The sequence below is a fragment of the Rissa tridactyla genome, chromosome 7 (assembly GCF_028500815.1).
Source record: "Rissa tridactyla isolate bRisTri1 chromosome 7, bRisTri1.patW.cur.20221130, whole genome shotgun sequence".
Taxonomy (NCBI): Eukaryota; Metazoa; Chordata; class Aves; order Charadriiformes; family Laridae; genus Rissa; species Rissa tridactyla.
In genome coordinates, this window is record NC_071472.1 from 53364821 (window position 1) to 53387328 (window position 22508).

General features: G+C 67.7%; 2 protein-coding genes across 4 annotated transcripts in view; one reads left to right on the forward strand and one right to left on the reverse strand.

The window, feature by feature from the left end:
- SMG6 (SMG6 nonsense mediated mRNA decay factor) overlaps positions 1–3096 on the forward strand; it is a 119739-nt gene extending 116643 nt beyond the window's left edge. For all 3 annotated transcript variants that reach the window (XM_054208535.1, XM_054208532.1, XM_054208533.1), the window contains exon 19: positions 816–3096. In XM_054208535.1, the coding sequence (XP_054064510.1) occupies positions 816–946 (131 nt within the window). In that variant the 3' untranslated portion in view covers positions 947–3096. The remainder of the gene's footprint in view (positions 1–815) is intronic.
- A 299-nt stretch (positions 3097–3395) lies between these two features.
- On the reverse strand, positions 3396–8106 carry HIC1 (HIC ZBTB transcriptional repressor 1). The gene is made up of 2 exons (XM_054210253.1): positions 7798–8106; positions 3396–6914 (listed from the first exon to the last, which is right to left on the reverse strand). Exons 1-2 carry the CDS (start codon positions 7847–7849, stop codon positions 4969–4971), a joined length of 1998 nt encoding a protein of 665 aa, XP_054066228.1. The 5' UTR covers positions 7850–8106; the 3' UTR covers positions 3396–4968.
- Positions 8107–22508: the final 14402 nt, after the last annotated feature.

A 22508-nucleotide genomic window follows, 5' to 3' on the forward strand; every position in this document is an offset into this window, starting at 1 on the left:
GCTCCCCGCGCAGCCAATCTGGGCCCATGTTGGGCTCCCATAAACTCTGTTTTTTCCATTCCCGTCCTGGCTCGGAGGCACTGTGTTTCCTGTGCTCATAGGAACAGTACTCTGGTCACAGGACCCAGCTGCTTACACATACCCCATATGCTTCCCCTGCTTCGCACACACGTAAGCGTGGCTCCCACATCCCAGCCCGGCGCCTTGCGTGCGGGGCAGCTCATCCATCTGGGGGCAAGATCCCTTCGGTTATTTCTCAGGCTTCAACTCTCTCTGCCTGTCTTGAGCCCCAGCCAGAAACGCCTCGGTGTCAGTGGCGACTCCAAAAAAACTTCGCGAAAAAATAAGGGTTGGTTTTAGATCTTATAATGAGATCACCAGAATAATAGCACCAGCTTCCTGCTGGAGCCAGGGTCGCGGGCTGTCTTCCTGGCCTGGGTCAGGCAGAGGGACCTCCTCTTCCCTGCCTGCGGCGCCGCACACCACCCCGTGCGGGCAGCATGGGACCCCGGTGCTGCTCGCCTGCCATCCTGGCCCCAGGGCTATGGGCAGAGATCACAAATCCCCCCCCTCCCCAGCCAGCGCAGGGTCGCGGGGAGAAGGTGGCCTTCAAGATGAAGCGTTGTCTCCGAAGCCTTGGCAGGGAGAGGGGAGCTGGGAGAGGTGCCGGGTGGCCCTGCCATGCCCGGGACACGGCACTCAAGGAGGTTTGGGGGGCGACATGGCACGGGGACAGTGTGGTTTGGGATGGGTGCAAGGGCTGGGGCAGAACGGGGAGGTCCGAGCTTCACTCCGTGCTCTCTCTCTCGTTGCAGACGATCCCATCCGTTTGCTCAGGGAAGTGGTTTTGCTGACGGATGACCGGAACCTACGAGTCAAAGCGTTGACCCGCAACGTGCCGGTGCGGGACATCCCCACCTTCCTCAAGTGGGCCCAGGAGGGCTGAGGGGGCCGAGGAGGGGCTGAGACCCCCTGAGCGAGTCACGCAGCCTGTTACGGTGGGAGATGGGCTTCAGCGGCAGCCCTCACCACGCGCCGCCACCGCCTGCCAGCCCACCACGAACAATAAACGCCACGTCTTCAACCCACCCCAGAATGGCCGTGCTGCGAAGGGTCCCCCCCCAGCTGAGGGCAGACCAGCCGGGAAGGTCATTGCTGTGGATGGTTCACACGGAGGCTGGGCCGTCGAGGGTCCCACCAGCCTTTGGGCAGTGCCGGAGCGGAGCTGGCGAGCCCCGCTGGCTAGGGAAGCTTTGGGTGAGCCCGCGCCGGATCGCCAGCCTTTTGCTTGGTTTGCTTGGTTGCGGAGAGCGCGAGTCACGAGTCGGTGGCTCTTCGGGTTTGGAGGGCAGAGACCGGGCACACGCCAGCACAGACTTTGGGATCGCTTAGTCTAGCTCGTGGCCCTCGGAGAGGCCCTGGACTCCAAGGGCAGGTTCCCTCCTGCCCCAGCCTGTCGGTCCTGCGTGGCCCGGGCGCCCCCAGGCCTCCAGCCCCTTCCCCACCCTGTGCCCGCCCCACGCCGGGGTTGCTGCTTGCCGACGTGCTTGTCCTCTGCCGGGTGCAGGGTTTGCTTGTCGAGTTGCATTTCTGATTTCAGTATAGGTTAGTTTTCAGGTGTGTGCCCTGCCTGCTTTGCTGGGGAGGAGGCTTTGAACACCTCCAGTTCCCCCCACAGCTGCTTTCTGTTCTGCTCTCCTGCCCACCCCAGCCTGTACCTGCCCCTTCCCTCCTCCCCCAAACCCCTCACTCCCACCCCGTTACCTTTAGACACGTTTGGGTTTTTTTTCTTTTTTCAACCAAAGACTCGGTGCGAGGTTAACAAAAATCCTCCGAGTCCCCGAGGACCCCAGGACCAGCTGTCCCACAAGGTCCCGTGTGTCCTTCACATCGCCATGGGCTCCTCTTGCATGTGGGATCCGGCTTCCGCCCGTGGCTGCGGGGCTGAGCAAGGCTGGAAAGAGCCAGGGCAGCACCCCCCCACCACTACCACCACCGCTTGCCCAGCTGGGAGGGTCCCCTCTCGAGTTGCCCCTTCGCCGTGAGGGGACAAGGGACCCGGCTGCCTCGTCACCAGGTCATCCCACAGCGGGAGCTGGTGCTGAGCCCCCCCCACCCCACCCCACATTGTCCCATAATCAAGTGTTCCCAGCCCAGTTACACGCCAGATACAGAAGCTTAAGAGGGAGCATTAACCCGTGAACCGGAGCCCCTGGAGCTCTGTCAAGTCCCAGTCCCATGAGCGGAGGGTGGGAGTGACCCCGGGGCCGTCCCCGCTCCCCACTGGGGCACCGCAGCCGTGGGAGGGAAACGTCAAAAGGTAGCGGAGGAAGCAGTAGGACGGAGCCTGGCGTTTTCCTTTCCTGCGTGGGTGGTTCGGACCCGGTGTCTGCATCAGGAAGCCCAGTGTTACCCCCCGTGCCGGCCGCCCGGCGAGGACCAAGCCGGGGTTGGAGCCCCGGCAGCACCCACCTGCGGCAGGGCTGCAATGGCACCGCGACGGAGAGGGGCAGGGGTTGTGCTCGCTAACCTGTGACGGACGAAAGCCCCGGCCTCGGGACACCCTGCAGGGCGGCTGCCGGCGAAGCAGGGTCTGTGCTGGGGGGCAGAGCCTGCGCCACAGGGACTTTGGGGCACCCACGCCTGCTGTAGGCACACGGAGCCGTCTCCAGGGCTGAGCCCACCCGGGCCCACGGCACCCACCTCGCGGTTCGGTGCTTGCAGCCGCTGGTTGGAAGCAGCACACAGACTTTGCCTTCTCCTCCACGCCAGGTGTATTTAAATGTTTGTTTTCTAACGGAGTTACCCCAGGGCTGCTTCACAAAGGCCCTTCCTGGGATACCACCAGCTCAGAGGGACCTGTGGCCCCAACAGATGCCGTGGGACACTGAGTCGTGCTGCCACCAGACCAGCTGGCCACGATGGCAAGTGGAGCAGGGGCTCCCTGGCTTAAGCGCCCTGTTCCCCGGGGCCATCTGTGCCAGGCTGCTGCCCCGAGCCCCTGCAGGGAGCCTGTGTCTCGGGGAGGCGTCTACGTTCGGGCTATTTTGTTAAGATGTTTTTAATAATTTTTAGTATTAAACACTTGTCTGTGCAGCGCGTTGTTTCATTTGCCCTCGGCGGGTGAGTTGCTGTCGAGGCTGGGGCCGGACACAGGGAGGGACGGCAGCGGGACACAAGGACAGGGGTGACTCTGTCCCACCTGCAGCCACCGCTGTTCCCCCCCCCAACCAAGGGGGCTCTGGGCACACCAGGCGCACGGCGGAGCCCCCCGCTCCCCTCCCGGCAGCTCCACACCCCCGGGATCATCTCCCAGCCCCACTCAGCACCAAACCCCACACCGGTCGTGTGCGTGTGTGTCCTCCCCCCCCCCCAGAGAAGGACGCGAGGCCACGCGTGTTAATGTCACTTTATTGCTCATTTGGTTTCGACTATAGAAAAAAAAAAAAATAAGGGCGAGGAGCCCGTGTACAAATCGGACGTGATACAGAGGGGGCTGGCGGACCCCAGCTGTGCTTTGGGTGCTGCTGCGGCAGCCGCTCGCCCCACGGCGGCTCCCCAGGGACGCTGCCTGCCTTGGGGACCCCCGGGGGGACCCGGGCAGCCCGTGGGGGGCAGGAGGGGACGAGGGGGGCAACCCGGGCAGGAGCGGCCAGCTCAGGCTAAGGCACAGTGGCTGCGAGGTCGGGGACAGTCACTGCTGGAGCCGCCCCGGGGCCTCTTGTGCAAAGGAGAGGAGGGGGCGCGGAGATGGGGGCGGGGGGGAGAAGCTTCACATTAGCCCCAGGCAGAGGGGTCAGGGCACGGGCCGGGGGGGTCCGGGCCAGGGGGGGCTTTGCCCACACCAAGATGTCAGGGGATGGGGTGCGGTGGTGGCAGGGGGTGTCCCACAGCGAGGGGGTCACCGCAGCCCTGTGCCTCCCTTGGGTCTCCCCCCTACCCCTTGGCCCCGTCCCACCCCCCCGTAGCTGACAAACCAGACCGCTTTGTCTTTGTCATGAGCCCCCCGGCCCGGCCCGGCCACGCTAGGGACGGGCATCTTTGGCAAAAAAAATAAAAAATAAAAAAATCGAGGCGAGTGGCTGCCCGAGGGCAAAGCCGTCGGGGTCCCTGGTCGCTCCCCCCACCCAGGGACCCCCCGGGCATCCCTGATGGCTGGGGCAGGGCCCAGGGGCTCAGTCTGGGACAGGCCCTGTCCCCCCTCCCGAAACCGGGGGGTTTGGGCCGGGAGAGGGGATCAGTGCTTGCTCCGGGGCGGGGAGCATCGCCATTTCCCGGCCCCCACCCCCTGCACGGACCCGACCGCCGTCCCCTCGCCCGCTGCTCAGACCCCACCGTCCCCCTCCATCAGTCTGTCCCCGAGCTCCCGCCATGGTCCCGGGGTGGGGGGGGGGGGGGGGTTGGCCAGTGACACCACACACACACACACCCCCCACCCCAGCCCCGGCACGGCCATGCTCGTCGCTCCCGGTCAGGCCGGAGGAGCTCCGGCCGCGACGGACAAACTACTCACAGGCCCGCGGCGGTGGAGGCGGCACAGTCCGGGTCCCGTCATGGCAGAGCATCCCCCTTGCCCGGGGGGACAGTGCCGGGGACGGCCCTGAGGTAAGGAGCGGGCTCATGTCCTCCAAAGCCTCGGGGCGCAGCCCGGCCTCACAGCTTGTGCCCAGCAGCCCCACCACAGCGAGGAGCCCCGGGGAGCAGGGGGGGGGACCACGCCACGAGGTCAGTCCCTGAATTTAATCGGCTTCTCCCGGGCGAGCCGGGGCGCTCGTCGCGGGACGCGCCGTCCAGCCGTCCCGGGGCAGCTCTCATGGGACCTTCCGCTACGAGCGAGTTCTCCGGGGCCTTCGGCAGCGCTCGGGGGGACAAGCGCCCACCGCCTCTCACCGCCCCCCCACCCCCAGCTCCACACAGGGCAGCGAGGGGAGCCCGGTGGGCCGCCCAAGCCCCCCGGCCGGGCCAGCGCTAGGGGGGCGAGTATCGCTCTATGGTCCGGGCGGCCTCGGCGTGGAGGTGCGGAGCCTGCGCCAGCACCTCGGCCGCCTTGTCCTGGCTCAGCCCCAGGTGCTCGGCCGTGAACTTGGCCAGCGGGTAGAGGCTCTCCATGGCCTTGGGGTCGCTGAGGAAGTGCGAGGTGTGGGTGAGCAGCTCGGCCGCCTTCTCCTGCTTGAGCCCCAGCTGGTCGGCGGTGAGGCGGGCCATGGCGTAGACGCTGTCGGGGAAGTCCAGCTTGGCTTTGCCGTCGGGGCCGGCGGCGTGCATCTTCATGTGGCTGATGAGGTTGCGTTGCTGGGCAAACTTCCCGCCGCACACCTGGCACTCGTAGGGCTTCTCCCCCGAGTGGATGCGCATGTGCTCGGTCAGGCGGTACTGGCGGGTGAAGCGCATCCCGCAGGCGTCGCAGGCGAAGGGCTTGAGGCCGAGGTGGCTGCGCATGTGGCGGGTCATGGTGCCGCGCTGCGTGAACTTCTTGCCGCAGATGGTGCAGGGGTAAGGGCGCGTCAGCCAGTGCGTCTTCTCGTGCTGCCGCAGCGTGGCCGGGTCCTTGTAGGACTTGTCGCAGGAGGAGCAGCGGTAGGGCCGCAAGATGTCACCCAGCCCCGGGCCACCCTTGTCCAGGAAGGGCACGGCCTGCTCGGCCGCCGCCTTGTGATAGAGCTCCTCTTCGTTGTGGGCCTCCACGTGGGCGTTGAGCTGCTCGGAGCTGGGGAAGCCCTTGCCGCAGGGGATGCAGACGTACAGGTTGTCGCCCAGGCTCTCCGGCTCGTAGCCCAGGTGGTTGCAGTAGCGGTCCAGCGCGTCGCCGGGCGAGGGGCCCTCGCTGCTGCCCGTCTCCTCGCTCGTGCTGTTATCGGGCTCCAGGTCGTTGCTCTCCACGCTGGGGTAACGAGGCTGCGGCGCCGCGGGGGGCGACTCGGCCTTTTCCTCCCGCTCCAGCTCTTTCTCCGCCTCCCCCTCGTCCAGGTAGGGGCCCAGGGGCTCGTGCTTCATCCAGCGGTACATCAGCTCGCGCCCATCGGCGCGGGGCAGGGGGGGCTCGGGGCAGGGCGGCGTGCTGCGGAAGGGGTCGGGGGCGTGGGGGTGCCCCCCCGGCTCACCCCCCGGCGGGGAGTCCTTGTAGGCGGCGGGGTGGCCGGCCAGGAGGCCGGCGCTGACGGGGGGGCTGTCGTGCCGTGGGGGCAACGAGGGCTCGCGGGGCTCGCCGGGCAGCAGGCGGTCGGTGGGCAGGAGCTGTGCGGAGGGGCCGGTGGGGCTCTTCTTGGAGAGGTCGAGGCCGCAGGGCGGCGAGCAGTGGCGCTCGGGGGGGCACAGCCCGTGGGGGTGCAGCGGGGCGCCCTGGGCGGCCGAGGCGTACAGCTCCCCGCACTGCGTGTTCAGCGGCGCCGCCGGCTCCACGGGCGGCAGGTCCACCGGCCGCGGCGTCCCCGAGTAGCAGGCCTGGATGACCGGCGTGGCGGCGCGCAGCCCCCGGCCCAGCTTGTAGGGCGCGTAGCCCCCGCGGAGGTGGCAGTACTTGCCACTGCGTTTCAGCTTCTTCTTGCAAAGGGCCACCAAGCCGGGGATCTGGAGGTAGCTGGCGGCGGCCAGCACGGCGCCCAGGCTCTGCTCGCCACCCGGCTCGCACTCGGCCAGGCGGCCGGTGTAGATGAAGTCGAGGATGAGGCGAAAGATGCCGGGGCTCACCATCTCGTGGTCCAGGTTGAGCAGGTTGTCGTGAACCACCAGCGACTTGAGGTAGGCGCTGCTGGCCGCCAGGATGTTCTTGTGCGCGCGGAAGAGCGCGTTCTGCACCACGATGATCACGTCGCACAGGAAGCCCTTGGTGCGCTGCGTGTTCAGCTGCAGCAGCAGCTGCCGCGAGTGGCTCGGCACCTCCATGGCGTCCAGCATCCCGCTCCTCGCCCGCCGCCCTGCAAACACACCGCCCCGTCAGCGGCGCAACCGGCCCCTCAAGCCCCACGCGCGAAGGGGCTCGACCCGCACGTTGTGGGGCGGGAAGGCGGGGCGGGGAAGGCTCAGCCCATGCGTGGGATGTCGGGGGGTATCGGGGCTCCGAGCCCCCAGCCCCGCACGCCGCCACGTCCCGGCCGCTCTGCGCGGCTGCCTGGACGGTGCCACCACTTATATGGGGGCTCGTTTCTCGGCGGGCCGGGGGGGGGGGGGTGGGGGGGGGGGGCGGGAGGTGTGTTGGGGTGGGGGGGGGGGGTGTTGAAAACCCCCGGAGGCTTTTGGAGAAAGTGACATCACCCGCCGCCGCCGCCAGCGCCGCGCCCCGGCCCCGCCAGCGTCCCGGCACCCCCGCGCCCACCTGCCGCAGGGAAGCGGAGGGAAAAGGGGACTGGGAAGGGGTGGGGTGGGGGGGTGGGAACCGGACCGGTGCCCCCCACCCGTCCGCCCCCCCCGGGGCCGCCGCCCGCCGTTACCTGCGCGGCGCCGCTGCCCCGGCTCCCCGCCGCGCCTCCCCGGTTCTTATGCGCCCCGGTCCCGGGAGGCGGCCGGCCGGTCGCCCCCCCCGCCCCGGGCGCCCCCCGCCCCCGTTTCCTCTCCCCCCTATATCCCCGTCCCCCCCGGCGAGGTGAGCCGGGGGGACGGCCGGGGAAAAGCGAGGGGTGGGGGGGGAGCGGGACCTCCCCTCCCCGCCTCCGCTCCGCTGCCGGTCGCCCCCCGCCGCCCAGGTGGGTAAAGCCAAGCGCCCGCGGAGCCGCTTTTTGGGTGGTTTTTTTCCCCCCCTATTTATAATGGTTTTGGGGGTGTCCCCTTCCCCCCCCCCAAACCCTCCGGTTTACGGTTTACCTGGGCGCCCGGTGGCCTCCGCCAACCAGCCGAGGTCTCGGTGAACTCTCATGGCTCAGCCCCGGGGGGGCCGCCGCCGGTTGCTGTTGCCTTCCACCCTCCTCCTCCTCTGCTGCTGCTGCTCCTCCATACCCCGCGCTCCCGGCCGGTCCTACGGAACGGGAGGAGGAGGAGGAGGAAGAGGAAGAGGTGGAAGATGATGAAGAAGAAGCAGCGGCGGTTCCTCGGGGTTCCCGACGCCGCCAGCTCGGAGGTGAAACCCGGGCTGCGAACTCCCCCTGACCCCGGCCTGAACTCCGAGTCAGCGCCGCTGGCTGTTAAAGGGACGGCGGGAGGTTTTCCTCCTCCCATCCCCGGGCGGGGCACCGACAACCCCCCCCCCCCCCCCCCTCCCCTCGCTTCTCCCCTCCCCTCTCGCTCCCCATCCCGGTCTCCTCCTCCTTCACCGAGGCCGGTTTTTTCCCCCCCTCCCGGTCTCCTCCCGCCCCGATCCCGCCGCCCCCTCGGGGGTCACCATCCTCTAGACATCGGCTTTTGCCCCGGGGCCACCGAGGGGGGGGGGGCGGGAGGCTCCCGCCCCCCCTCCCTCGGTGGCCCCGGGGCAAAAGCCGATGTGTGTCCCCCCCCCGGTACCGTTCGCAGGGCGCCATCTAGCGGCTCCCGGTGCGCTCCACCCCCGCCGCTTACCGGAGGCGACTCCTCCCCGCGCAGGTGCGCGGTGGGACCCGACGGGGCGGGCGGTGGGGAAGGGTAAAAGTCTCCCTGGGGGGGGGACGGGACGTTCCTGCTGTGTTTGCTGCCCCACACGAGGGTGCTGGCACACGTGGAAGTGGCGGGGGGGGGGGGGGGGGGTTAGCACCCAGTGGGTGGGAGAGCTGGAGTGGGTGCACAGGGTGATTAGGGTGGACCCTAATTGGTGCAGGTGATGTGGGGAAGGGTTATTTTGGGGGGGGGGGGGGGGGGGGAAGGCAGCCGGCCCTAATTTGCTGCTGGTGGGGGAGGGCAGAAAGCAAGGGGGGCGGGGGGGGGGGGCACGCAGCCCTGGCGCCCAGATGTGCGGTGGCGGCTGCTCGGGGTGGGCCGGGGGCTTGCGGTGGTTTGGGAGGAGGAGGAGGGGGAGGCAGCGCCACGTTTTCCCCCTCGCTTCATCCCTCCAGCCGCCCCCCCCCCCCCCCCGAAAAGGCTGCAGGGCTGGGGGAGTACACCCTGGGGTGCCCCCCCTTGGCGCGGGGAGTGGGGGGGGTGAGCCGCCTCTCGCTTCGCACTTTCGCTTCTCCTTTCTCACGGCCGCAGCCTCTTGCACAACCTCCTCGTAGATAGCAAAGCGTGATGGGCACCTCCGGGACAGCCACTAATCCTGGGGGGGGGGAGGGATGTCCCATTGGCACCCCCCGACTTGAGTAAGGCACCCCGAGTGTTGGCTGTCCCTCCTGGCTGGGGCCACCCTGGATGTTCTCAGGGTTTCACCCCATAAACCTGGTCCCTTGGTGCGTGGGAGACGGCGTGGGGTCCCAGGGGCTGGGGACGGTGGCCGGGACATCGCTGCGATGTCCCGGCCACCGTCCCCAGCCCCCGGGACAAGGTTTGGCCAGCCCTGAATTTCGAAGAAGTTGGGTGCTGGCAAGGAGGATGGATGGCGCTGGTAGCCATGACCCTCCAGGCTCAGCATCGCTCGCCTGGAGCTCGTCCTTGGATTCCCATCGGATCCAAGGCACCCCAGCTCACTGCGGGGACACCCCCACTCAGGGATCAGGACGGGATGGCACTGCCCGTGGGGACCCTGAGGTGGGCACATCCCAGGCACCGGCTCAGAAATCCCCCTCCCCGCTCCCCATCCTGGGCTCGCGCCCACAGGGAGCATCGGGATCCTGGGAGCAGGATGCGGGCGACTCCTCGTTGCAGAGCCGTGGTTTAATCCCAACTCCCCGGGCACTAATTTCCCCCCCCCCCCAAACCCCGCCTCCCGCCCCCTTTATTTTTTTTTTATTATTATTTATTCCCCCCCCCCCCCTTCAATTAACGGCTGGAAGTGTTTCAGGTTCTGGCAGCGAGTTCTGGACGTCGCTGTGAGCGATGGCTCCCGCGGGCTCCGTCCCGGTAATTTATGGGGCTGAGCCGTATAAATCACGGCAGCGAGCGGCTCCCAGACAGCTGCCTCCCCCCGGGGCCGGCCGGGACCCCGGGCTGCCCCAGCTACCTGCTGAGTGACGCCGAGCCCTGGGGGCAGCGACCGAGGAAGGAGCGGGGGGGGGATGGAAAAAACATCACCTTTTCCACCTTCTTTTGCAGCACCTCTCCCATTCCCAGCCCCTCCTGGGAGCAGAGGGATGGGTCGGTGCCCGCAGGGGGTTGGGGCAGGTGGAGGGGGGTTGGATCCACCAATATCCCCCCCATGCACCTTCTGCCCTGCTCTGCCTTCTGGAGGGACCCTAAGGTGAACCCCAGCTCCACGAGGTCTGACCCGGCTTCTTTGGCCGCATCCTGCACCCGGAGAGCCCAAAACCTGCCCGTGATTCCCCGGGGACCTGCGGCACATGCTCAGCCCCGAGGGACGGGGACGGCTGGACCGCGGGGCTGCGGGCAGAGCCATCGCCGGCGAACGGGAGCGCGCGGGGAAAGGGGCATTTTCGCCTCAATGTGCTGAGCAGATTGGAACCAGCTCTGGTTAAGTCATTGGCTCTGTTGGGAGGTCTGAGCTGGAGCGTCTCCCGCCTGTGCCCCCTCCCCACGATCAATCAAAGTTGCAGCAAATTAGCCCAGATGCTGGGAGATTCGGTTCAAATCCAGCTGTGGTTTGGATCGCGTTCGCATGCCTGGCTTCATGTGGGACCTGGGCTTTTGGACAGGATACAGCCCCCCGGTCTCCGCAGGGCCCTGTTTCCCAGCGCAGCCTCTCCCCAAAGCCCACACACATGTCTTCGATTACGGCGCGTTGGCCAGCCGGGCCGCATCCGGCACCGCCAGGAGCCTGCAGCCCCCACTGGCAGCTCACACTTCATTTTCCCGGCGGTGCCGGGGTACAGCAGCCCCCCGCACCCGGCCGCTGCAGCCCCTGCGCTTCCAGGGGGATGCCTGTCCCTAGAGCCTGTGCCGGTCTGAGCCCGTGAAACTCGTGACAGCGCTGAGCTGCTCCGGGCTGGGAGCAGCTCGGCGCTGCCCACGTCCTGCCCTGCTCCCGGAGTTAGGCAGGATGCCTGCGCTGAGCCTTGCCTGCTGCCCGGCGGGGCTGGGGACGGCCACAGGACCCTGCCAGGTGCTCCTGGGGTTCCCAGTGCCCCCCAAGGTGATGGGACCCCTGTGGGGTGGTGGGAAGGGTAGAGCCCCCCCGGTAGGACACAGCCCCCCACCAGTCCGTGGCTGCTGCATCAGCTGTGGGGCAGTGCTGGGGTGGGTGAGGGGACCCCTGGTGGGGTGATGCTGAGGGGGGTGGGGGGCCCTTCCTTGTGGGGTGATGCTTGATGGGGCAGTGGGACCCCTTCCTTGTGGGGTGATGCTCAGGTGGGTGAGGAGAACTCTGTGGAGTGACATTTGATGGGGTGAGGGGACCTTTTCCTTGGGGGGTGACGCCGTGGTAGGTGATGGGACCCCTTCCTAGCGAGGTGATGCTCAGGTGGCTGAGGCACCCTTCCTTATGGGGCGATGCTCAGATGGATGAAGGGACCCTTACCCACAGGGCAATGTTTGGTGGGGCAGTGGGGCCCCTTCCTTGTGGGATGATGTTCAGGTGCGTGAGGGACAGAATCGCACAGCGGTTGAAGTTGGGAGGGACCACAGGAGGTCATCACCCAACCCCCTGCTCAAGCAGGGCCACCCAGAGCCGGTTGCCCAGGACTGTGCCCAGAGGGCTTTTGGATACCTCCAAGGATGGTGACTCCACCACCTCCCTGGGCAGCCTGTGCTCCCCTCACAGTAAAAAATGTTTCCTGGTGTTCAGAGAGGCCCTGGGCTTCAGCCTGTGCCCGTTGACCCTGGTCCTGGCACAGGGCACCACTGAGCCTGGCCTCGTCCTCTCTGCACCCTCCCTCCAGGGGCGTGTGTACACTGAGAAGGTCCCCTGAGCCTTCTCTTCTCCCGGCTGAGCAGTCCCAGCTCTCTCAGCCTCTCCTCATAGGAGAGAAGCTCCAGTTCTTTAGTCTTCTTCACTGGACCCTCTCCAGTACGTCCAGGTCTCTCTCGTACTGGGGAGCCCAGCACCGGACCCAGCACTCCAGGAGTGGCCTCCCCAGCGCTGAGCAGAGGAGAAGGATCTTCTCCCTTTTCCTGCTGGCCAAGTTCCTCCTAACACAGCCCAGGACACCATTCCCCTCCTTTTCCCCAAGGGCACGTTGCTGCTTCGTGGTCAACTTGGTGTCCACCAAGACCCCCAGGGTCTTTTCTGACGAGCTGCGGTCCAGCCGGGCGGCCTCTGGGACATCCCCGTGCCTGGGGCTGTTCCTCCCCAGGGGCAGGGCTTTGCGCTTCCCTTTGTTGAACTTCATGAGGTCTCTGTCAGCTGGAGGGAGCGATGGGACCCCTTCCTTGTGGGGTGATGCCTGATGGTGTGATGGGACCCCTTCCCTGCAGGCTGGTGCTCAGGCAGGTGAGGATCCCGTCCCTGTGGGGTGATGCTTGGTGAGACGATGGGACCCCTTCCCTTATGGATGATGCTTCAATGCGGCGGTAGAACCCCTTCTTTATGGAGTGATGCTCGGTGAAACGAGGGCACCTACCCCTGCAAGGTGACATGTTCGGGGGCAATGGGACCCCTTTCTTGTGGGGTGGTGCTCAGTCAGATAAGGGCACCCATCCCTGCAAGGTGATGTTTTGGGGGGGAAAAATGGGACCCCTTCCCTGCAGGGTGATGTTTAGGCAGGCGAGGAGCCTGTGGGGTGATGATTAGTGGAGTGATAGGAGCCTTTCCCTTATGGGTGATGCTTTTTGGGGCAATGGGACCCCTTTCTTGTGGGGTGATGCCTGATGGGGTGATGGAACCCCTTCCTTTCTGGGCGATGCTTCATGGGACAGTAGGACCCCTTCCTTGTGGGACAATGCTCAAGATGGGCGAGGACCACTTCTAGTGGAGTGATACTTGGGGCAAGGGAGGTGATGGGACCCTTCCCTTTCAGGCAATGCTTCATGAGGCAGTAGGACCCCTTTCCTTGTGGGGTGATGCTCGGTCAGACAAGGGCACCCATCCCTGCAAGGTGATGTTTTGTGGGGTGAGGGGACCTCTTTCTTGTGGGGTGATACTTGATGGGGTGATGGAATCCCTTCCCTTTCAGGCAATGCTTCATGGGGCAGCGGGACCCCTTCCTTGTGGGGCAATTCTCAGCCAAACAAGGGCACCCATCCCTGTAAGGCGACGTTTCAGGGGGCAATGGGACCCCTTTCTTGCGGGGTGACGCTTGATGGAGCAATGGGACCCTTTCCCTGCGGGGTGACACTCAGGTGGGTGAAGACCCCATCCTTGTGGGACGATGCTCCATGGGGCGACGGGACCCCCTTCCCTTTCAAGTGATGCTTGGTGGGGCGATTAGACCCCTTTCTCGTGGGACCATGCTCGCTCAGACAAGGGCACCCATCCCCGCAAGGTGACGTTTTGTGGGGTGAGGGGCTCCCTTTCTTGTGGGGCGACGCTTGACGGGGCGAGGGGACCCCTTCCCTTTCGGATGACGCTCCGTGGGGCAGTGAGACCCCTTCCCTTTCGGGTGATGCTCCATGGGGTGACGGGACCACCACCCCCCCCCCCCCACATGGGCCAACACCTTCAAGCCTCAGCGACCACCTCCTTCCTCCCCCCCCATCCCCCCCCCCCCCCCCCCAGGTGACCTCCCCCTTCTTTCCACCCACAACAGCGGGTCCCCGCGACACTTCCCGCCCCGTTCCGCCGAGACGGGGACACGGCGGCAGCCACTCGTGGAAAGCCCACGAGATGGCAGCAACGGGCCACGCTCCGGGATGCGACCCCCCCCCCCCCCCCCCTCCCCCCCCACCGCCTCCATCGCCCCCTCGGGGGCCGTTTCCCCCCCCCCCCCCTCTCCATCCCGCCCCGGTCCCCCGACGCGCACCGGGGGTGCGCGTCGGGGGACCGGGGCGGGATGGAGGGGGGGGGGGGGGGAAGAAGAAGCAGCCCCCGAGGGGGCGGCGGAGCTGCGCAGCCGGTTGCAGGTGGGCCGGCCCCGGTTGCTGACTAATCCCGGGGCTGAGTCACGGTTGCGGCGGGGAACGCTGCGGCAGCGACACCCGCTCTCCTCCCCCCCCCCCCCAAACCTCCCGCGCCGCCCCCCAGAACCGGAGAGCCCCGACGGGGCGGGCGCCGGTCCTGCGTGGAGGAAAAAAAAAAAAAAAAAAGGGAGGGGGCGGAGGACACCCCCATATCCGAGGTGGGGGCGGTGGGGGGGGGGGTTAAAGGCGTTTTGGGGGGGGGGAGGGGTTAGGGGGGGTGGCATCACCCTAAGGTGAGCAGTTGATGGAGGACGGGGGGGGGGTTTATGGGGGGGGGTCGTTCTCTGAATCCCTCTGCAGGTATTTTGGGGGTGTAAGTGAGGAATTAGGGGGTGGGGGGGTTGTGGCCTGAGTGTCGCCGTCGTCGTGTCGTGTCCCCCCCCCCCCCGTCCCCCCCCCCCATAGCAGCGTGCGGCCTTGCGCAGCGGCGGATGCTGGCGGGCGCGGATGCTGCTGTCAATGACAACGCCGCTGTTGCTGTGGCGACCGGTGTGATGCTTCGCCAGAGCAGAGTGAGGTCAGAAGGCTCCAGCAGGAATGGGGGGGGGGGGGGAAGGATAGATCCCCACCACCACCACGTTCCCCCCCCCCCCCCCCCCCCGGACACGACTCTAGGCCCACCTTGGGAGGGTTAGAGGGGGAGGGATGGCACTTAGGACGGAGAGGGGGCAAAATTAATTCAGCTGCGAAGTCGCAGCCCGGCCGGCTCTGGGGTACCGATGGCTTTTTGGGGGGGGGGGGGGGGGGACGGACACGACAAGCCCCAGCAGGATCATGGGCCAAACCCCGCTGTGAGGCTGGAGGTGTCAGGGCAGGACGGTGCTGCAATGGGGTGCCCTCCCCCCCCCTCCATACTCTAAACTCACCCCCCCCCACACACACACCCCCCACTTCGTGCTGCCCCATCCTCCTGCAGGGCATCAGGCTGGCACCCATGGGTGCCCGCAGCACCCGAGGGATGGGGGTTCTTCGTGGGGGCAGGCAGGAGGTGCTGCCCAGGACACTGCCGTGGGTGGGAGGTGCAGGTGGGCAGGGGGCACCCCTCAGGCTGGTGGTCAGGTGTGGGCACCCCTGGGGTCCGGTGCAACCCCTTCCCGTCATGGGGGGGGGGGCGGGTTCAGGCGGCCCCACATCGCCAGCCCCACGGCGACGCCAGGAGGCCAGGATGGGGGGCCACGCTGTGGCCCAGCGGGGTGGTTGGAGGGCGATGGGTGCCCTGGACCCCTGTGGATGCCACAGGGGGGGCACCGTGGGGCTGGGGCAGGGGGTGCCCCACAGCGCAGCCCTCGGTGTCGCGGGACCCTCTGCTGGTGCCTGGGGGGGTGCCCGTGGCTCTGGGGGCAGGCGGAGGAGGGATGCGGGGTGCTGGGTGCTGCTCCTCAGTGCACCCCGAGGAGCCGGGGACCGGGGGGAGAGCCGGGGGGGCCCGGGAGGGGGACGGGGGTCCCGGTGCAGCCCGGACCCCCTGCCCGTCTCCGAGCCGCTGTCCTCCCCCCGCGCCGATATAAATAGTAGCGTCTTCCCGTTCCCTAAATTTCCTCGCTGACGTAGCGCTCACGTCATTGTGTAGGTTGATGCTTTTCTATGAATGAGCCCGAGATCCCCGTTACTACGAGCCCGATCCTATAAAAGCCCCGCGCGCTGCGGACAGCGCAGCTCCGCCACCGGCGCCGTTCCCCGCCGGGAGCCGCGGGGCCCCGGGACCGGGCAGGGAGGCGCCGGGGCCCGCAGGAGGTAAGGCACCGGCAGGGCTGGCCCCCCCCCCCCCCAGGTAAGCAGGGATGGAGCCCGGTGCGGGGGCGGGAGGGGGCAGCGAGCGCTGCACCTGCCCGCCCCGGGCGGGGGTGGGGGGCGGGAGACACACACACACGACGGGGACCGGGGGACCGGGGGTGGGGGGGGTTGGCTCTGCGGCGGGCGGGGGCGGCGCGGTGCCGCCTGGCGCAGCCCCACGTGCGGGGCCGGGCGGCGGGGGCGGCGGGGCCGGGGGCGGTGCGCGGGGGCGGGCGCTGTGCGCGGAGCCGCCCCGGGGGGGCGCACGGCGGGGCCCGGCCGCCCGCACCTTGCGGGGGTTTTGGCGGGGGGGGGCGGGGAGAGAAGAGGGGGAGAAGCGCATCCGTGTGTGTGTGTCTCTGTGTGTGTGTGTGTGTCCCGCTGAGGGTGACACCGGCCCCCCGCTCCGAGCCTCTCCGGATCCAACCCCGACGGGACCCCCCCCCCCCCAGCCCCACACCGCGGTGCCGCTGTGCTCGGCACCCCCGCACCACCACCACCACCCCCCCCCGCCTCGGTTCCCCCGCACTACGTTGCGATGCCATCCCCGCAGCCCGGGAGGGGGGGGTGTCCATCGTCTTCACCGCGGTGTCTTGCCCCCCTCCCCACCCCCCACCCCCCCCACCCACCTTCCCGGGGAGGGGGGGCGTCGGAAGAGCGCGGAGACCCCGTCGAGGAGAGCCCGAGTCAGCGCGTCGGCACCTTGGCTCTAGACTGCTTACTGCTGCGTAGGGACAGGACAGTAACAGTCTACAGTCATGGCTACTGAAGCATGACCCACCGCCGGCCCCGCCACCGGCACCGGCCCCGCCACCGGCCCCGCCACCGGCCCCGGCCCCGCCGCAGCGCCGGGGGGGGGGGGGGGGGGAGTTGGGGGGAGGAGGAGCTGTCCGTGGTGCTGAGCCGTCGGGGAGCCCTCCCCGCCGCGGGGGGGGTGGGAAGCGCCGGAGGGAGGCGGGGGGGGGGGGGGTTGTCCCGGTGCCCGCCTGATCCCGCTCTCTCTTTCCCCCCCCCGCAGACACCGAGCCCCCCACGGCGGATGGCCCCCCCCCTCCCCTTCCCGCTGCAGCCCAGGTAGGACGGGTGTCCCCCCGCCCCGCGGACACGCGTGGGAGGGCGAGGAGCGGTGGGGGGGGGTGGGGGGGCGGGGGCGGGCGGGGAGGGGGGAGGATGCTACCGACACCCCCCCTCCCCAGCACCGGGAGCCCCCCCCGCGCCGCGGGAGGGGTGTCGGGCGCGCTCGCTGCGGTGGCGGGGCCGCCTCCTCGCCGTCGCCAAGGCACCGGCTGCCCCCCCCCGCCCCGTTTCCCCCCCCCCCCCCCCCCCCCCCCACTCCCCGACGCCGCCCGGGCGACCGTGGCTTTAGATTGTTACTGTGCCGCTGGGGGGGTAACAGTCTACAGCCATGGTCGCCGGGCCCGGCGCACTCGCACCGCGGGCAGCACCGGCCCCACCCCCACCCCCCGGCGGTACCGGAGGCGGCGGCGGAGGGGGCGGGCGGGGGGGGGTCCCGTCGGGGGCGGCCCGCCTCCCGGGGCAGTAGGAGCTCACATGCAGGGTGCAGCTCGCCGCACATCAACTCTTACTGTTCGGGGGGGCGGGCGCCGAGCGGCTCCTCCTCGGGCAGCGGGAACGGCGGCGACCCCCCCCCCTTCCTTCACCCCTCCTCCCCATCCTGCCCCCCCCCGCCCCGCAGCCCCTCACCTGCCCTCCCGGCGGGGGCAGCCCCGGAGGGGCCCCGCCGGGATCGTCCCGCCGCATCTGGAAGCGGCTCCCGCAGCGCGTCGGACGCCGCCGTGCCGTGTTCCCCCCCGCCCCGTCCCCCCCCCACCGCCGCCGGTGTGCGCGGTGCCGCGGCGGGGCTGGGGCGGGGGGGGCGGGGGACAGCGGGCCGTTGCCGGGAGCGGAGCGCGGGCCGGTGGCGGGGCTGGCGCGGAGGGGACTGAGCGCGGCCCGACGGGACGGGACGCGACGGGACGGGACGGGACGGGACGGGGCGGGCGGCGGCCGGGGGCGGTCGCAGGTTGCACAACCCGCCCGGCGCGGCCAGGAGATTCCTGAGAGGCGAAGTCAGAGCGGCCCGGCCTGCCCCGGCACCGGGCACCGGGCCCTCGGCAGCCGGCGGTGACTGGTGACGGCCGGGCAGGGCCCCTCGCAGGGGGCACCTGAGACCCAAAGCCCCGGAGACACAGCGGGGGGGCGTTGGACGAGACCCCGGAGGGATTGAGGGGGTGCCTTGTCACGTGGAGGTGGGTGATGGGGACACTGGGGATGGGGGGGGACAGGCCTGTGTGGGGTGAGGGTGGCATCGGCAGCACGGGGACACAGCCCCCGGACAAGGACCTGCAGCCCGCAGGAGGTGGGGGGCTGTAGCCCCAGCACGGGGCTCCCAGGGGTGTCCCTGGACCCCCCACTGGTGCCACCTAAGCTCAAGTAGGTGCTGTGCCAGGCCCCCCACCCACGCTCCCCCTCTCCAGAGCAGCCTCCTTAGGAGCACCCACCCGTCGGGGTCCTGCACCCGGCAGCTCTGCCCTCGCCCAGAGGGGCATGGCCACCGTCAGGTCCCCAGGGGCCAGCAGGGCTGTGGTGGGGCAGAGCAGCCGCGGGCAGGGGGATATCACAGGCACCAGGTCTCCACCATGTGCTGCCCCATCTCCTGCCGGTCCCCTTTGCTGCCCGCTTCCGCTTTTCCCGCTGCTGCACACCTCCAGGAAGGGGATTTTTGGGCCACCCCACCATCGCCCAGGTAAAACGCAGCTGTTTGACACATGGTGGCCCAGCGCAGCCGTGCCACAAATGTGCCACTGGCCATGAAAGCCACCCTCCATCCACTGGAAAAACCTCCCTGCTCCTGCCCGGGGTGGGCAATGGCAACAGCAGCGCATAGAGGTCCAGGCCACAGCGGTATCCGTGTCCCTTCCAGGGCATCCCCGGGTGAGGGGACACATCCCACTGGCTTCACCGTGGCCCCTCGGACCCCACACTCCGGCCTCGGGAAGTCTCCTGCTGCACTGTTGTTGTTTTGAAGGCCAAATCTCTCCCGCTGACACCCTGGAATTAAGTTTTTCTTCCAGAGTCCTTAAAAATATCCTGGATTTCTGACACCGGGACTCAGCTTCCGACGGCGTTTCCAAGCCACCGGGCCTGGGGCCAGCCATCAGCGCTGGGGGAGAGAGGCCATCCAGCTCCCGTGCTCCTCCTCAGCACGGAGATGATGGCAGTGCCGGGGAGGAACGCGGTGGTGCCGGGGAGGAACGCGGTGCCTGCCATGGCCGAGCCGTTATTTGCCATTTCTACGGCAGGACGGTGCCCAGCGGGGCACAGGCACAGCACAAACGCTGCCGTACCTCATCCTCGCTCCCGGCACTTCGGCGAGCATCCCTGCACATGGCCGGGAGGGTGGGAAGGTTCTTCCTTGGGGTCCTCCAGCAACCCCACAGAGCCCCACGGCTGAGGACTGGGCTCCCCCCCCAGGGGCTCCCCCCGCCCGGGATTTCTCCACGCATCCTTGTGAGAGCACGTGGCTCGAAAAAACAGCTTCTGGCGGATGCCTGTGACCCACTCCCGGCTTCACCAAGGAGCACCCGTGACTTGCTGGCACCCTGGGAATTTGGGGTGGGCCAGGGGGGGCTGAGCCGGCGAGGCTGGCGGGGGGGCGCAGGGAGAGGTGCCCCACGAAAGGCAGGGCAGCCGCCCGCCCCCCCGGCCGCCCGCACACGCTGTCGCTGCCATCTGACAGCTCTTGGCGAAAATGGCCTTTTGTGATTCAGCCGTGTTTATCCCAGCCCGCGGCCCGGCCCAGCGTGGGTTTCCATGGAAAACTTCCATCCAAAACAAGGAGAGAAGGAGCTACAGCGGGAGTGACTCAGCCACAACTGGAAGCTTCTGCGGGTAAAGCGGGGAGGACGGGGTGGGGGGGGGCTGTTCCCAATGGCTCGGTCCCGCTCTGGCAACGGGGCCTGGGGATGGCCCCCAGCTCTCCCCTGCCCGGGGGAGCCCCCGTGACTCAGGGGGAGCCACGTTATCTGTGAAACACGTCACCTTCCCCGAGCATCCCCCTCCCTGCACCGGGCCCCGCTGGTGGGGACAGGGGGAGGAAGAGCGTGAGATGAGTAAGGCTCAAATCCCAGCAAGATCCGCACCCAATGCCAGGCTTGGCGGGACGGCGGGACTTTTTTCCAGCGCTGCCCACGGGAGCCGGTGCCCGGCGAGCCCAGCGCGGGCGGCTGGCAGGGTGGGCAGCGGAGGAGGGCCTGAATCAGCAGCGGCGCAGGGAGAAGGGGTGCGGGGAGCTGGGGAGGGGGTGGTGGGTGTTTGCGGGGAGGCGGCAGCAGCGCTGGCAGCGTCTCTGCCCGTGCTGGTCCTCTCCCGCCTTCCCTGGGACACCGGGAGAGGGCGGGGGGCAGAGCAAAGCTGTGCTCAGGGCAGGCTCCTGGCAAGCGCAGCCACTGGGGCTGGCACTGGGGGCACGCAGGGGGCTCCCACTGCTGTGCTGGGGGACAGAAAGCCCCCCCCCGCCAAAACACCCAGGCTCCCAGTGCCGCTGGGTAACACCGGTGGCCGTCCCCAGGTCACTTGTCCCCCAGGCCAACATCACAGCTGCATCACCCTCCCAGCAACCGCCACACACTGTTCTGGGGGAAAACCCAGCTCCTCTGGGCCATGCGGGGTAGGGGAAGAGGAAACTCCCCCGCCTCCAGCCACCACGCTGAGCGAGGGCGAGGACCTCGGTCAGTCTGGTCTCCGGGCTCACCCCCACGGGCAGGCGATGAAGGCACCTGCGACCCGAGATCAGCTCTGGATCTGCGAGAGGTGGGCAGGGGCCGGCGCAAAGGCGTCTGGCCGGTGGAGAAGCAGGCGCAGAACAGGATTCCTGGGATAAACCCCTCCATCCAGCAGGGACAGCCGGTGATGCCCACAGGAGCCGCTTCCCTCCTCCCATCACACCAGGGGCCAAGCACCACCTTCCTCCGCCGCTCACACAGGCGCCTCCAGCAGCTGCGGGGCGTGTTAATTTGTTTTTATTAATTTGTTTAAACCCAGTGCAGGAGCCATCTTTTCACACACGCTGGCAAGAGGAGGCAGGTACCGTAGCACCCCGGCTCGGGTCACCCATCCCTCAATGCCCCTCCACCAACCCGCCCCAAAGGAGCTTCCTGCGGAGCCGGCGCCGTTCTGCTCACTCACCGCACGCCTGGGCTCCTTCTCCCTTCACAACATCAGCGAGCTGCGGAGGTGGCTCCCCCTGGGAGCGGGGAGATGCCGGCCGGCGGCTGCGGGGCCGCAGTGCGGGCTGCCGGTGAGCAGACATGGCTGCAGTGCCTCCTCCGCACCGTCCCGCGGAGCCGCTGGGGCCAGAGTGGGGGAGATGCTGCGCCAGGAGACCACCGCAGCGAGCGTGTAGCTCTACGATAATTAAACAGCTAACGAATGGCGGGTAGGCGAAGCCCTGTCTGCCACCACCAAGGGCTGAGGTGGGGGGAACGGCAGAGACAAAGGCCCTGCTGCTTTGTCACGGTGGGCTGCTGCGTTCGGCCTCGCAGCCTCAAGCTGTGTCCCTCCCCCCCAAAAAAACGGCCTCTGGTGTCCCCAACGCAGTGACAGACACCCCACACCTTCACATCGCAGGCAGCACAGAGGTGACACAGCCCACCTGGTGCCGCTCCGTGAGGTGGCAAAGCCACCCAAGCCCCGCCAGCCCCCCAGGAGTGAGGCCAGCCCAGGGCTGGGCTGCAGGGAAACCAGCCGCATCCTCCCACCATGCTGCCGGTAACCGGCAAGAAACCGGAGGGCAAAACTCACAGGTGCGGGAACCACTCATTTCTGCCACATTGCTTTTAACCCGCGGCAGCTCCCAGGCCTGTTCCTGGCTAAGGGAACATGAGAAGTGCTTCTGTCCCCACTCCTGCGCCACAGTGTCCTCCGTCCCTCGCAACACCGGCCCCGCGCTGCCCCGCTGCTCCCCAGGTCCCAGCACTGCACAAGAAGGGGGCAAACTGAGAAGTTTCATCCTATTTCTCTCTTGTACCAACTTTATCGTGCTGTACCCCCAAAGAAAGCTGTGCTTAGAGAAGCCCTGTGAGCCCGGCAACTCTGGGCTGCAGACTGGAAAGCCCAGCCTGCCCCAGCAGCGGTCAAGCAGGACACCTGTAATTGTAACAGCAATAAAGATTTCCACGTGCTTCTGGAAAATGTCAGAGCCAAAAACGTAGTGACAAATTTTTCTTGTTCACAAATGCACTTTCTACAGAGGAAGATACAAAAGCCTCGCAACACACGCACACTGAACCAGCAGACACCCCGTTTTGGAAGCGAACACCAGCCCTGGCACTGCCAGAGATAAGAGGTTTTTCTAGACCCAGACCAGCTGGAAGGTTGGCTTAATAGCTTTCACCAGCAATAATAAAAAACACAAACCTTTGGGGTACAAGCGCTGCAGGAGCTGTGTGCTCTGCAGACGTTTCCTGTGGCCAAGCTAAGGGACCCCAATTTTGAAGAGCTATTCAAGTCTCTGAAAATACCCCAGACACACAGAACAGCGTCACCCTCCTGTCCTCAAACCCTTCACCGTCATACGCACACACCCACATATCCAACAAAGCTGCAGACAAAAAAAGAAAGGAAGATAACGAAGAACCATTTAGCCTGGCCCTGGGTTGACACTGCGCTGTGAGCTGATGAGGACTCTCTGGCCCCTCTGGAAGGCACGGAAACACAGGGATGTTTCACCAGGA

Excerpts from the sequence above, each read along its gene's own strand:
- HIC1 (XM_054210253.1), bottom strand. The coding sequence starts at position 7,849 with ATGAGAGTTCACCGAGACCTCGGCTGGTTGGCGGAGGCCACCGGGCGC. Across the intron at positions 6,915-7,797 it reads GGAGGCCACCGGGCGCCCAG|GGCGGCGGGCGAGGAGCGGG; the intron begins GTAAACCGTAAA and ends GTGTGTTTGCAG.